The 14,819-nt window shown below is 32.6% G+C and overlaps 2 protein-coding genes across 5 annotated transcripts in view; one reads left to right on the top strand and one right to left on the bottom strand.

The window, feature by feature from the left end:
• The first annotated feature begins 19 nt into the window (after window positions 1-19).
• On the top strand, window positions 20-2,759 carry Dbe (KRR1 small subunit processome component homolog dbe). Its single transcript, XM_083109472.1, has one exon. It carries the CDS (start codon window positions 136-138, stop codon window positions 1,054-1,056), a length of 921 nt encoding a protein of 306 aa, XP_082965598.1. The 5' UTR covers window positions 20-135; the 3' UTR covers window positions 1,057-2,759.
• A 1,855-nt stretch (window positions 2,760-4,614) lies between these two features.
• The window catches only part of Pgant2 (polypeptide N-acetylgalactosaminyltransferase 2), a 220,540-nt gene continuing 210,335 nt past the window's right edge, over window positions 4,615-14,819 (bottom strand). For all 4 annotated transcript variants that reach the window (XM_083109469.1, XM_083109467.1, XM_083109466.1 and 1 more), the window contains 7 exons: window positions 11,441-11,539; window positions 9,290-9,357; window positions 8,366-8,617; window positions 8,004-8,219; window positions 6,650-6,869; window positions 6,171-6,381; window positions 4,615-6,078 (listed from right to left, as the gene is read on the bottom strand). In XM_083109469.1, the coding sequence (XP_082965595.1) occupies window positions 5,809-6,078; window positions 6,171-6,381; window positions 6,650-6,869; window positions 8,004-8,219; window positions 8,366-8,617; window positions 9,290-9,357; window positions 11,441-11,539 (1,336 nt within the window). In that variant the 3' untranslated portion in view covers window positions 4,615-5,808. The remainder of the gene's footprint in view (window positions 6,079-6,170; window positions 6,382-6,649; window positions 6,870-8,003; window positions 8,220-8,365; window positions 8,618-9,289; window positions 9,358-11,440; window positions 11,540-14,819) is intronic.

The raw sequence follows: 14,819 nt of genomic DNA on the forward strand, positions 1-14,819 counted from the left end.
TGTACATGCGCAAATTTCCACCACGCATAAACTAAGTTTTGGAACCTTGTGGCACGTGGTAATCCCATCTTCTGAAGACGGAAATCCATAAAAGGGAGTAAAAAGAAAAAGAAAACTGCCTTGAATTTTTTTAAGATGGACTCGAAGAAAACCGGACCGATCGACAATGCATGGTCGTTAAAAATTCCAGAGTTTAAAGAGAAGGACAATCCACATCGTCTTCTCGAAGAGAGTTCATTTGCAACAATGTTCCCGAAATATCGGGAGCAGTATTTGAAGGAGCACTGGGCATTGGTTCAAAAAGCACTGGCCGAGCATCATATTAAGGCTGAGCTGGATCTCGTCGAAGGTAGTATGACAGTGAAAACCACCAGGAAAACGTGGGATCCATATATCATCGTCAAAGCACGCGACATGATCAAGCTCATGGCTCGTTCCGTACCCTTTGAACAGGCGGTGAGAGTCCTCCAGGATAACGTTGCTGCAGACGTCATAAAGATATCCTCGCTTGTCAGGAACAAGGATAAGTTTGTCAAAAGGAGACAAAGGCTCATTGGACCAAACGGATGCAATCTGAAATCCATTGAACTGCTCACCAATTGTTATGTCGTAGTCCAGGGTCAAACTGTGTCGGCACTGGGACCTTACAAGGGTCTACAGCAAGTGAGGAAAGTAGTAGAAGATACAATGAGGAATATTCATCCAGTTTATAGCCTGAAAGCATTGATGCTCAAGAGAGAACTTGCCAAGAATCCAAAGTTGAAGAATGAGAATTGGGAGCGTTATCTTCCCAAGTACAACAGTAAGAATATAAGTAAGCGCAAAGAACCGAAAAAGAAGAAGGTGAAGAAACCGTACACACCATTCCCTCCACCTCAACAAGAAAGCAAAATCGATAAGGAGATGGCATCTGGTGAATACTTCTTGAAGGAGGAACAGAAGAGGGCAAAGAGAAGAAAGGAACACCAAGCGAAACACGAAGAGGCAGCCAAGAGAAGAGAGGAACGTAGAGCACAAGCATTTATACCACCTGAAGAGAAGCCTATTCAAAAATAAAACTAAAATAATTGTGAAACAGACGTTTCTTTAGTGATATTTCTTCAATGATACGATAGAGGTATGTGTTATGTAAAGTAATATGAAAAATGAATTTTGTTACACAAATATAAATTTACGGAAATATCCCGCTATTTTATTAAAAAAAAATTCGTTTTTATAATTACTGTCGCATTCTTAACATATATATATTTATTTACATTTTTTGTAAAATACAGAGAAATTTTGATATTTAGCATTTTGAAAACGAATATACTTAAAATTTATTAGATACACATTTTTTCAATAACATATATATTTTTCACTTGTTAAATCTTGCAGAATATTTTGAATGTTTCGAAACAATTTTGACAAAACAAAATTCTATGCTTATTTTCACTGACAATATGTTGTAAAAATACAATACATGAACATTAATTCATATTCTTTCTCAATTTTACTTTTGATTTTGCTTTTTTGAATTAGGATATTTTACCTCAAGTAGTATATAAAGTTTTCAATATGCTAATACCTTGCGTGATTCAATGCAGTCGCCATTTCAAAATCTCGCTGCAAAATTATAATTTGAAAGTAGCGGATGCCAAACTAGCGCTGGATTATTTTTCCAAAGATATCCAAAATTGCTCTTATCAGACAAAATATCAGACTAATGTATTGTATTTGTCGTATGACAAGAGTGTAAATACTTTTCAATATAATACAGCACTCTCTTATTCTATCTGCACCACAATTTCGCTTCTTGAGTATAAATTTTCATATTACTGAATACACCTATATTAACATTGACTGATTATCCGCTATCTTAATATTAGGCTCGAATTGCCTATTATCTTATTTGACTGATTTTGGAAGTGCGACATTTCGTTAACTTATATCTATATCTTTTCTCTCTTATGTCGTGGATATATATTTACAGATATACGAGTGTGAGTGTGAGTGTGAGTGTGTGTGTATGTGTATGTGTATGGTGATCTCGTTTACGTGAGAAATGCGGAAACGAGTAATAAATACATGTTGTACATTACTGATTGCAAAACAAGCTTTTGGAATTGTTAGGACGGGAGGGAGGTGATCGATATATATAGAATATGCATAATTATTTACAAAGCAGCATTTCAGGAATTTCTGCGCACGCTTGCCTTTATCTGTGCGTATTCGATATCGCAGGTTTCTCGTATTTATTTTTGATTTAATTAATCAAAATTCATTAAACTTTTCCTCAATCAATTACAATTATGGGAGAGATAAGCATAGCACAATTTTTTTGTTTATTAGCTAATATCGAAAGGATTATTAAATTCCAATCTTTTGTAATTATTAGATTTAATTTTCAAAATCATTTCTTATTAAAAGCATTTCATTAATTAAGCTTCGTGTGCAAATTTGTCTATAAAACTTTAAATTATCTGAAAACAGAGTTCCATTATCTATGCTCTTGCAGCTTGGACGGCAAAATCCTTTAATTCCAATGTTGACTGACTCTGTAATTAGACTTTTCTCTTTCAATCTCTAATGGAAAGTCGACTTAGTCGAAATCCTTTAAAGCATCTATATCCGAAAGGAAGCGCGTTAATACAGGAATATATCTCATATGCATATACATATATACTGTCTACATATATATCATCGCTAACTGATTAAAGGAAAATGTTTTAAACGATGTTTTTTCTCGCGCGACGATACAATAAAAATCTAAGATATTATTTAGACATTTTGATTTTCAGAAGCAATTTATTTTCATAATATGCGATCGCCTTCGTTTAATTGGGACATAGAAGAATCGATCGCATAATATATCTATATTGAAGTTATTATAAACCTACGTATAGAGAGAATATCGATATCAAAAGAATTTTTTACCGTATTGCAGCCAGCTAGCTAGATATAATATGGATGCTCGTGTATTATACAAAAGTTCATTAAGATATTATTATTTATCTTGCTTCGCGTGTTTATTATAGTCCCAGCACGAAGCAACGGCAGTAAGATTATCATCGGAAAGTATAAGTATACAAAAGATCACGTCTTCTGCTAATACATATTGCTACGTTAGTTGTGTCAACTGCCACTTTGATTCACTTAACACGTTGTAGACGAATCGAGAAGGTGCGACAAATGCACTTAAGAGAACTCTCACATTTTTATATAATTTATAATTTTTTAAATCGAATTTTTTTAGATTAACAATTATTAAAATAAAAATTATTGTTCTAATTACAAATGAAAAGCAATTAAAAAACTTTAAAAAGAATTAATGTTTTATTTCTAATAATTATTAAACTCATTGTATAGACTCGAATTCTACTCAAATTCCTTTTAATTCATTTATTTTTGAAATATTATTATCGAGCTACAATATGTTAAGTATGCTCATACGCTTCAGTTATGCCGCGCTTTTCGCACAACCAAGTAAGTATACAATTAGTTACAAAAATAAATCTCTTTTCTGCGAATCTCGTATAGCGCATATTTTTGACGAGAAAGCGTTTTGTTCATCGCGATTTGTTTGATTACGGAGTTAGGTATCGGCGGATTTATAAAAATGCGCGCCGTATACACATTAAGATCGAATAAAAATAACATACATTTTGCACGGACTTTGCGTGACTTCGAGACTGATCAAAATAGCAGTATTAGTTGCTAAGAAGCTTCATTGTACAATCTCACAGTCATATGTAAATCAAAATTAGTAAAAAATTTGTGAATTTTCGGATTGTGCAAAAAATGTATGACTATATATTTTTCAAAACATTCTAAAAGAAAAATAAAATTTTTCATTATGTGTGTGTGAATTTTGTTAAAAATTTAAATATCTAATTTATGTGATGTAAAACGAGAACACAATTGTGTTATAATTGGTTCTTTTTAGTGTAAATATAGCAAAAATCTTCTTTGCATTTATTTGGTTAAAAGCGTAATCTCAAAACGGTGTTTGTGATATATTATTAATTATCTAAAACATGAAGTAATGCCAAAGCTTTGGCTTTCTACGTATAAAGAAAGATTACATATAATTAAATATAAAAAAAAGATAAATTGCTCATTACACTTGAACATTCAAGTACTATAAATTATCGGCCTTCATTGAATCTGAGTTGATAAAGTAAATGAATAAAAATATCATAAACTATATATAAGAAGTATATAATTAGTAAAAATGTCGAAGTCAGTTGTGTCTTCTATGTATAATTATATTCTGATTTATATATACTCTTATCTCTTTCTATCAATTCTGATTTATACATAAAATAAAAAGAGAGAATTTAAATTTAATCTTTGCTTTTTTCTAAACCGATTTTTAAGCGATGACCTTATTTTATTAATTTATGTTTTTTATTAATTTATATTTAATTAATTATTGTATTTCATTAATGTACATATATATAATATGCAATATTGTAAATTTACATGGGCAATTGAATAATTAAATGAAATCAGTCTATAAGATGGTAACAATATTATTAATGAAATACAATTAATAAAATAAGGTCATCGCTTAAAAATTGGTGTTTAGAAAAAAGCAAAGATTAAATTTAAATTTAATAAAATTTAATTAAATTTAAATTCTCTTTGTATATATAATTATGTATAAATCTTTTATATTAGCGAGAGTTCCTTTTCGCGAAAGAAACTGTAAATTTATATTTACACATAAATTGAGATTTTATAAACGACACATCTTGCGAAAAATGACGACCTGATCACATCCATGCAATACTCTATAAGTTAATTACTTTATTTAAGTAATATATACTTCAAATAAATTCTTTGAGTTTGATAATCATGAGCCAAAACTGTGCATGAGTATGTTACGTATACAATTCAATTATTTCTTAATATACACACTTAGCTTTCTTTAAAACTTTAAACCGCGAATACGAGAGACTTCTTTGTTCTATTGTGTGGGTGACTCTCTTTGGGCTAAAAGTGTTAAAAATAGCTCTTTCAATAATATATGATTTTTCTTTGTTTAAACCCAACGCACGTATGAAGTATATACCGTAATCCGTGCATTCGAAACTTAAGATGCAGTTACAACCAACGTGCTTTGGGTCACAATATCGAAACGGTATATGCAACTTCCGCATTGTCTATTCATACACACATTCCTCCACACTTTTTACATTATTTTACTATAAATAATTTTACGCTTATCACACATCGATTGCGACGTTGCTCTATCAGTAAGATTAATTTTTTGTCATTATAAAAGAAGTATTGTGATGATTTCTAGCGTTTTCTTGTCTAAGAAAACGTTCAAAAGCGATAAAATTTCGAATAAATATTAAAACTGAAGCTTATTAATTGGTATCATATACACCAAGCAGTCTTAAAAATTTTTTTACTCTTTTCTGTGAAATTATCCCGTCTTATGTAATACCACTTTTTTATAACATTATTAAAGAGTATCATATATATTCCCGGAATCCAAATACATTCTCATCTAAACTTTATGAAACAAGCTGCATCGGGAAATCACGATCTTGCAAATCAGCATGGTACAAGATAGGCTCTTGCTCGATATCATATGGGAAATTATGAGAAGAGCCACGATTATTGCACAAAGATACGCTGATATACGATAAGTAACTCGCCTGAATCGATCGATTTATTCGCGCGGACAGCCAGTCCCTTATTAAGTAACGGCGCCTTTAGCGCGACCTCGGTTAGAATGACTTTGATCACGTCGCGGCGCGTGACAATAAGTGAGAATCTTGCGAGTGAATGGCGTGTTCACCGCAACCATATCAGCTAGTGATTGTGGTTGTAGAGATGCCACCTCTGCGTCTCCGCATTCGAGTCGCACTTCTCCGCCGTGATACCGCGTTGCGCGTGATACCGCGAGTCCACGCACACAGGTATTCTGGTGTGGCGGATCAAGCCGCCTTCCAAGTGCCGCCACTTCTGATTTTCGCTGCCGTCGCAGATTTGCATCAGTAGCGTCGTACCCTTGGCGTACACCGGTAAAGTCAGGCAAAGATCATGGTGCTTGATCAAGCCATCTTTCGTGAGACCCCATTCCTGCGAAATTTATATCGATATTTATCTGTTTGACGAATATATTTGGACTATTATTGAATTTAAATTATTCCTATGTGCCCTGGTATGCTTACCTGATTGCCGCCGGTGTTGTGACAAGGGTAGAGACCTACGTTCCCATCGAGAAGGTGGCCCATGCTATCTAGACAGGCGGTGCCTTGCTTCAAAGAGCCTCCTGGACCACCCTCGCTCGTAGGTATAACTAATTCGGGATAGACGTTTTTCAGATACCAACTGAAAGGCTTGCAATGTAATTTTCGTTTTAGCTCCATCCTGTCTTGAATACTGAAATGTAATTTATATAATTACAACACAATCAAATTTTGCATTTTTTTAAATTAAATTTTTTATTTTTATATATTTAATAATATCAAGATATATATTGACAAAAGAGAAAGAGAGAATCAGTTTTAAAAAATAAATTTTTACACGTGTCATGTACTCAGATGTGTAGCGTACTTTGATGTGGCGTTAAATGACACGATGAAGTACAGTGAAATTAGAGCCCTGTCTCTCGAGAGTTTAATTGAAACGTCGGCGCAACCAGACTTACTTTCCGTAAGGGATGTTTCGTGCCAACGGCACGGCATTATAGTAGAACTGCTTGTAGTCGTCCATCCATACTTCGGCGGCGCGCCTCGTGTTTCGGGCAAACACGTTTCCGCTGCCTCCGGGGAAGGAGTAAGGATGACGTTTGCGGAATACATGGCCCACACGTGAGCACGGGATAATCTCTAAGCTACCACCGCATTGCCACACGCGGAACGATATTTCTGAAAGAAAGTTACAAGTGTACAAGCGGTGTAAGCGTTAAATACTAGAGAGGAAGTAGAGAGTGCAGTGAAACAAAAAGAGAATGCATAAACTTCTCTCTAATTTATTTTTATGTCGCATTATGCCTTGTATTTCTAGAGTGCTTTTTGTTGTATATAACATTACAAGAGAAGATAAAAATCTTATTTATTGATAAGTTTTAAACAGCATTTTATCTTAAAATATATAACGTATATATTATTTGGAAAATAATATTAGTGAATAGAGAAGTGCTGCTTCAATAAAATAAATTTTTCATTAAGTTACGCTACATTGAAATAATATTATTAGCATTGCTCCAAGAAACTCAACAATTTTTCTTCTCCGTTCGAAATGAGGTCGAACTTATTTCACACTTCTGACATATATTAGTTTTCTCGCTATGTTTTCCACCAAGTTCTTACAAACTGCGCACAAGACGGTAGTTTCTGTCAAATAGTTTGTTTTCTTTCATGTTTGAAACATGTAACGACAGACACATCTTTTTTGATACTAAGGAATAGTCGATGCTTTAAGCGTAAACAACGAACGTGACACTTCATACTGATTAAGTGTAAAATCTTAAAGACTGAAGTGTCACTTGATGAATTTTATTGAATAGATTTTTATGACAATAAATAGATAATCGCGATTTTCTTTAAACATTCCAGAACCGAAATGTTTTCAATTTTATTTATGTGTAAGATATAATGAAAAATAAGTTAATATTCACGCCAATTTTCTTAATACAATCTAACATAAAACGTTTAAAACTTGTTAAAGAATTATAATTCTTGATCCAATAAAAAGTTTACCCTGCTGCAAAGTACTCATCTTGAGTTGCAAATGTCTCGCACGAAAGTTTTTGTAACGAAGCATGTGCAATAGGCATTTGCAATTTTCTTAAAGCAAAATATCTTTAGATGTTTTTTTAGAAAATAAATAAACTATAATACAAGTTAAAAAAAAAGATTCTATAAAATATTCTTGCATCTTCTGTAAAGAAGAGCAATGTGAGAGATTAAAACTATTTAAAAATCATAACGTATATCTAATATTTATTGACTTTTCCCAAATGTACTCCATACTCTGTACATGAAACTGTATAACTATACCGAGATTCTCGCCACCCCAAACGTCCATCTGTGTATCGTATTTGCCGAGTTTCTCAAAGTACGCTTTGTTGATGACAAACAGTCCGCCAGCAATCATAGGGGTCCTAATGGCTTGCGTCGGGTCCTTTTGTCTCGCTTGTCGTTCCGCTTGGCTGAGATACTCCCATTTAAAGACCAAACTCCAATCGAAACCACCTCTGAGGTCAGCGGAAGCTCCTAAGAATAAGATAAAAACGTTTGATTCGCTTAAGAAAAAGTATTGTTTACGTAGAGATATTTATGATATTTGAAAAAGAGAGAATGAATTTTATCTTTTTATTTCAAAAATACAGACAATTCATCGTTGTTTACGATACACTTACCGATATATTGAAAAGTGTCCATACTGATTACATCTATCACAGGACAGACCACCCTGGTTGGGTCCTCGGCCACCCTTTCCAGAAGTGGTTCGAGCCAATCAGCGTTACATTCGCAGTGTGAATCCAAAAATGTCAATACATTTGCGGTAGCTGCATCTGCCCCGCGAACGCGCGATCTCATCAATCCCTCTCTCTTTTCGTTTCTGATGACACGAACTTTATGGATTCGCGATAGCTCCTCGCCATCTTCGGCTGCAAAGAAATTAATCTTTTTTGTTTTACATTTTTAATTTTATATTAATTGAACGTTTCATATTATTTATGTAACGATTAAAATAACATTTTACGTATTTCATTATGCGATGTTATTTATTATTTTAATTATTTTAATTATTTTATTTGCAATCTATTATTTCTGTTCATTTAACCAAAATATATAATTTCTTGTTAAAAATACAAGCTCAAATTGCGATTATCGAGTATATGTATGCAAAATTCAAGATCATAATTTAATGATGCGCTGTTTAGGATGATAAATAGTATCATAAATGACGCATTAGCCACGATTCACTTACTCTTTAGTAGTATACAATATTAAATGCAGTATTAAATTTAATATTAAGCACAATTTTCCGTAATCGAATATACATATTATATTTACATTTTAATTACGATAAATTATGTTAAATATTATACACGCAATATTCTCTTTGTAATTAATTGATCCGCGAGTATAATTCGCTTTTATTTATGTATCATATCAAATCTTATAATACTTTATTCCAATTTGTTATATTTTACAATTTAAAAGATCTAAAACTTATGTTTGATGTATAAAATTACTCTAATTAATATTATTTGTCTTCTTTTTTGAAAAAAACACTTTCGAGCTTGTAAATATATAATATATGGAAGACTACTTACGATGATCACTGAAATCGTCTACCAGAATAATTTCCTTAATCAGATGCTCCGGACTTCTGTTCAATACACTAAAAGCAAGAGAAAGAAAAGACTTGTATACAAACCTAATTAAAAACTTTTAAATTCAATAATTGTTATTAATATTATCTTTAAAAATCATTATTACTTTATTGCTTAAAAAATTTCGGAAATTATAAATCAAACGCGCATAAATCATACATTATTGAATCGTCATTACGTATGTATCATACTGTTAATCACAGTAAGATCTTAAGTATTAACATTGACATAAGATCGTTCTTTCAATCTAAACTCTTTCTTCATTTCAGTTATTCAATTTAAAAATCTCGATACGCCATTTCTTTCTTCTGTGTGAATCACTATATAATTCATATAAACATTTCCAATCAATTAACGTCGAATAAAAGTGAGGTACCGGATTAAGAGAAGAACAGAAGCTTCAGATTGTCCCATTGAATCTTTTATCGCAGTTTCGAGGATTTTGCCTGACCATTTGCCTTTTGTTTGAATATTCTCGTGTTGCCTTGTCCCATTCTATATATATTCGCGAATATAATATAAAAGGATTATTGTAAATACTAAGAGATTTAAATATAAAAGAGAATTAAATATTAGAGCATCTTTTATTACTTAAAATTATCTTTTCATAAAATAATTTTTTAACTTTACGATTCTCTTTGAATTAATCTTTAACACATAGACTTATTGCAAATATATTGATGAAATAACAAAAGATTATAATTTTTTAATTTCTTCAATCGGATTAAGATACCATCTTAACTTTTGTAGAAAACTTTGATAAGACGTGAAATTGATCGCGAAGAATTTCGCGCGCCACATCACGGTGGTGGTGAGATATGGTTTCGCCGTGGTAATTAAGACTTCCTTTTAATTTCATCGACCAAAGCGATAGAGCCGATATATCTCTCTGACGCCGCCACGCGTTACAAACTTAAATAAATTTTCCGACTCTTGCCTGCTTCCTTCTTCCGATTCGACGATGAGAAACTTGGAGCAACTTTTGCACGGAGGCTACCTCCGGCGAGAAATGTGGCTCGTACTTTCCTTCATTTAGGGCGAGACGCCCCGTAGTGAAAAACGTTTAATTAATACGAGAACCTTTATGACACTTATGAGAAATAGTAATGATTTATGTCTCTGGATAATATATTTCTGGATAGAAATAAAATGAAAAAATCATGGTTTTACACAGAAAATATCAGATATAATATTGCACTTTAAAAAATCGGCAATAGCATTTAAAAAATCTGTATAAAATATGGTTGACAGGAAATTAAAAAAAAGCAAATCTAAAATAATTTAGTTAAAATATTTTAGTGTTTCTCTCTTTACAATTTTACTATAAATACGAAATATTTTTTCAAAGGAATATGTATATAATGTAAATTAAAAGCGCCGCATTAAACGCGTTATCTCATAAAAAAATGATTACCAAATCAATTTAATTTATTTATCATTAATTGATAGTAATTTATACTTTTCATGAAAGACTGAAGAGAAACTAATTTTTATGTTTTCTTCACATATATATTTGACAAAGATGTTTTGAATTCTCTTCGGTTCGTGGCATTTATACATATATATGTATTTTCATGTATATACGAGCGCATAATAAATGCGAGGAATATAAAGCGATGGAACGACGATTAAAAAATTCCATCGCATGCCGTCACCCAATTCCCGCTCGAATTGAAAATCTTCGCGCGTTTCCCACAATCCCCGTTGATCGTATCGAGAATTGAAGATTATCGTGCCCCACATATCTATACCATCTACAATCGCATGAGAATTGGCCCTATGATCTAGCGTTTGGAAATTTAATCGCAAACATGTTCACATATTAAATTTATATTTTATTTTTGCAGAATTTATGAGCACTTCAATTTCTGTATTATTTTTCAATTTTAATAATTTTTTATTTTAAATATTTAAAAAAAATACTTTATAAACAAACAATTTAATGTCCTAATCTTTGGTCAAGTTTACATACAAAGTATAATTATAATATACAAAATATCAAGGAGATACTAAAAGAAGATCCATGTATTTAAATTTGAAGTGTAACTCTGCATTTGCATTTTGTGTAAAGCAAAATTGTTTCAAATTTACCTGACGACGGTTCTCAGTAGCGTAGACCGTGCTTCATTGTGGAAAGTAATTATAACGGAAGTCGGTGGCAAATCCTGTCTCCATTGTTTCATTCTACACCTGTAGCGAGAAAATAGCATAATTATGAAGTTGCCTAGAAATCTGAAACGTGTTAGTGGTTTCAATGAAAATCAAGGTTAGCGGGTAAAATATTCTGGCGATACCTCTCTTTCCACCCTATCTCGTATTTGTATCATTCGTGCAGTACAAATGTAGATCTTTAATACTATATGCCTTGTTAAAATAATCGTGAGTTGCGAAAAAATAAAAACAAACCTTTTTTTAAGGATAAAATTTAAATGAATTTATATAAAATGGAAAACTACAATCCCTATGGAATTAATATTTTCTGATAATTGAACGATAAAATTATATATTAAATGATAAAATATATTAAATGATAAAATCAGGATTATGAATCATGATGTTGCGAGACACAATTTTGTCAATGCAATATTTAATTTAATATTGTTTATTTCAAATTATTTCAGTACAATCAGGACATTGTTTTTTATCGAAATTATCTATGTGCTAATATGCTTATCAATTTATTTTATTAAAAAAATGTTATTTTATTTCTGATGACAGATAATATATTGCATTAGTAATTTTTCAATATCAGCTGTTTAATCCAATAAGTTAAACATTAACTGATCATCACTCTATTTATAAATTCAAAAATTTACTTATACAATATATTCTAGATTCGCATGCGAGACCTTTAATCAGATATTCCTCAGCTGCATTTGCCAATAAAAATTTCTTTTATTTACGAGGTATTTAGGTCATATCGATAAAATTCTTTTTAAAAACTATTTTTGTTTGATGTTCAATATTAAATTAATTATCAATATTTCAATTTTTATTAATCGCAATTTTGTAAAGTAATATTTGGCTTAGTTATTACGATCGATAAATAATATGGAAATACTTTTCAAAATTTCGATATGGATTTTTTACAGATTTCACTTTTTTTATTGCAATGTCTAGATTTTTGCGACATTTACCGAGAAATATTCAATATTTAGCGATTCTTTCTCGTGTTTTGCAACATAAATATGCTCGCAAATGAGAAACAAAATGCGTTAAAACTGTCGCATAAATTCGACTCTGCCATCCGCGTAACGGCGTGAATTTTTACGCCATATTCATAAATTCGTGCTACCGTTTCACTAAAGACGCGCTTGAAAATTGTATTAGCCATCGCTTCGTAGATATAGATGCAAATTGCCAGTAGCCGACGTGGATGTCAATATAAATTCAAAATCCCTCTCGTATTTCGCAATTCATTTTAGCTGTTAACTCATTTCTAAATTCTTCTTTTTAAAATGCATCTTATTTTAAATAGTATAAAAGTTTAATAAGAAAAAGAACAAGAAAAAAAGTTTAATGTTTACGACGATAGTGTTTTTAATTTATGCATAACAATTTATGCAGCATGATGGAAAACAGGCTCTTTCTCTTTTTCTCTTTCTTCTAAGAGATTATTTCAATTTCAACCTAATCATTGAGAAACTTTTTTTATTTTTTAATGTAAAAAAAACGATATATCCAAAATATACTTATGTCATATTGCTTAATTAAAACTATTTTTTAATGTGTGCAAACAATTATAAAAAAATTAAGATAATTTTACATTTAACAATTTTATACTTCCGGTTTTCAATGTTTTCCTTTTCACGATTCCAGTAAGAGGAAAAAACATAGAAAAGTCGGAGAATAATGATATTCCTTTGAGATGCGTTGCGTTTTCAGATGCTTGACGCGGCGCAAGCAGAGAATAGCGGAAGTGGTCTAACCGCCAGAAGTGGTGCTTAAGAATCAGAGGGAACGGAGAAAGAGCTGGAGAGAGAAGATCGGGCGCTTATACGGCAGGCCATCGAGTCGGAGCAGAGAGGGCACATAAATGCGGCCAGACGATCCCAATATGTCAGCCCCTCTTTGCCAAGATAAACTCGCGGGACGTGCGCTGAATATGGTTACCATAGATGCACAGACGTGCGAGTGCACTTTTTCGCGACGACGCGCGTCAAATGAGATCCCGAAAGTTTTGCACCGACATTTCCGCTGGAAGCTGTCGCGCCTCGTATGCGAGACACTGTCACCTGAATAGGGAAATGACCGATAAACGCGTTATTGAGATTTATTTAACTCGAAGTCCCGGATCCCCGCATCTCCTCAAGCGTCTTCAATGCCTGTATCTTTGCGTACTTCACTCACACATGAACATTTATTGTGCACATATGTAAAAAGCATCATCTTCCATGAACTTTTTTTATCTTAATCAATGTCATATTAGTAATCTTTTTGTTAATTAAATAGTTGAGATCCAATGGGCATTTGTGAATTCAGATATCGCTTCATGTAATCAAAAGTTAAGTTAGTCTGATTCATTACTACACTTTTATCGGCGTGTAATCAAGCAACTCGAGCGGCGAGCAAGTTTGATAATGAGTAATTTAGATGCTCATTACCGCGCTTCCAGACGCCTCGTTGCTCCGGCCTCGTAGGCGCGCTGCGGTGGAATCGACAAATTAATTCCGGGAGACCATAATTCCGCATTAAAGCCGACTAGTCTTTACGACGACATGTTTGTCGACAACGAAATTGCGCGCGCGAGCCTTAAAGCGACTTCGGCAGATGAGACGGATCATCCGAGCGGTTTAATTCGAAACTTCAATTTGGGATCCGCTCCGCGCCGCTATATCCGCTAAAGTGGATAATGCGCGGCCAGCCCGCACGATTCCATTGGACGCTCGATCGCAATGTTTCACCAACGTACATGTATGTGCGTACTCGCGCGGATTGATCATTGCCAGAGAATGTATCCTGCGGTAGAGAAAGAGAGAAAGCAGAGGGAGAGGGAGAAAGATTGGAGTGTAGCTGCGAAAAGCAGGTCGATGCAATTAAAACAAACCAATACCATTATTATCCCTTAATATTGACCAAAATTTACACTAATACAATAATGCATAATTTATGTATCATAAATTTTTAGAATATGTGAAAATTCCAAAATTATTTTTTGAGGTCTCGATATTGTGTTCTCATTGGAAATTGGAGTTTAATATTATATTCAAAATAGAGAAACTCGCGCTTTATGCATTTCAAAAATTCCTATGATGACATAAACAATGAACTTTCATTACAAATTATTTTCGGCGAAAGATCATTGCAGGTAATATTAATATCAGGCAATATAAAAAAATAACATTGTCGACATCCTTCATATTTAACATCAATGATTTGTATTACATGTAATATTATATTTCCGGAATATTTTATATATGACATACATACATCATTTGTTTGATGCTAAATAGTCTTCGATTCGCATCCC

The sequence above is a fragment of the Camponotus vicinus genome, unplaced genomic scaffold (genome assembly GCF_025532165.1).
Source record: "Camponotus vicinus isolate PSW18456_S1 unplaced genomic scaffold, iyCamVici1.0 SCAF_9, whole genome shotgun sequence".
NCBI lineage: Eukaryota > Metazoa > Arthropoda > Insecta > Hymenoptera > Formicidae > Camponotus > Camponotus vicinus.

Excerpts from the sequence above, each read along its gene's own strand:
- Dbe (XM_083109472.1), top strand. The coding sequence starts at position 136 with ATGGACTCGAAGAAAACCGGACCGATCGACAATGCATGGTCGTTAAAA.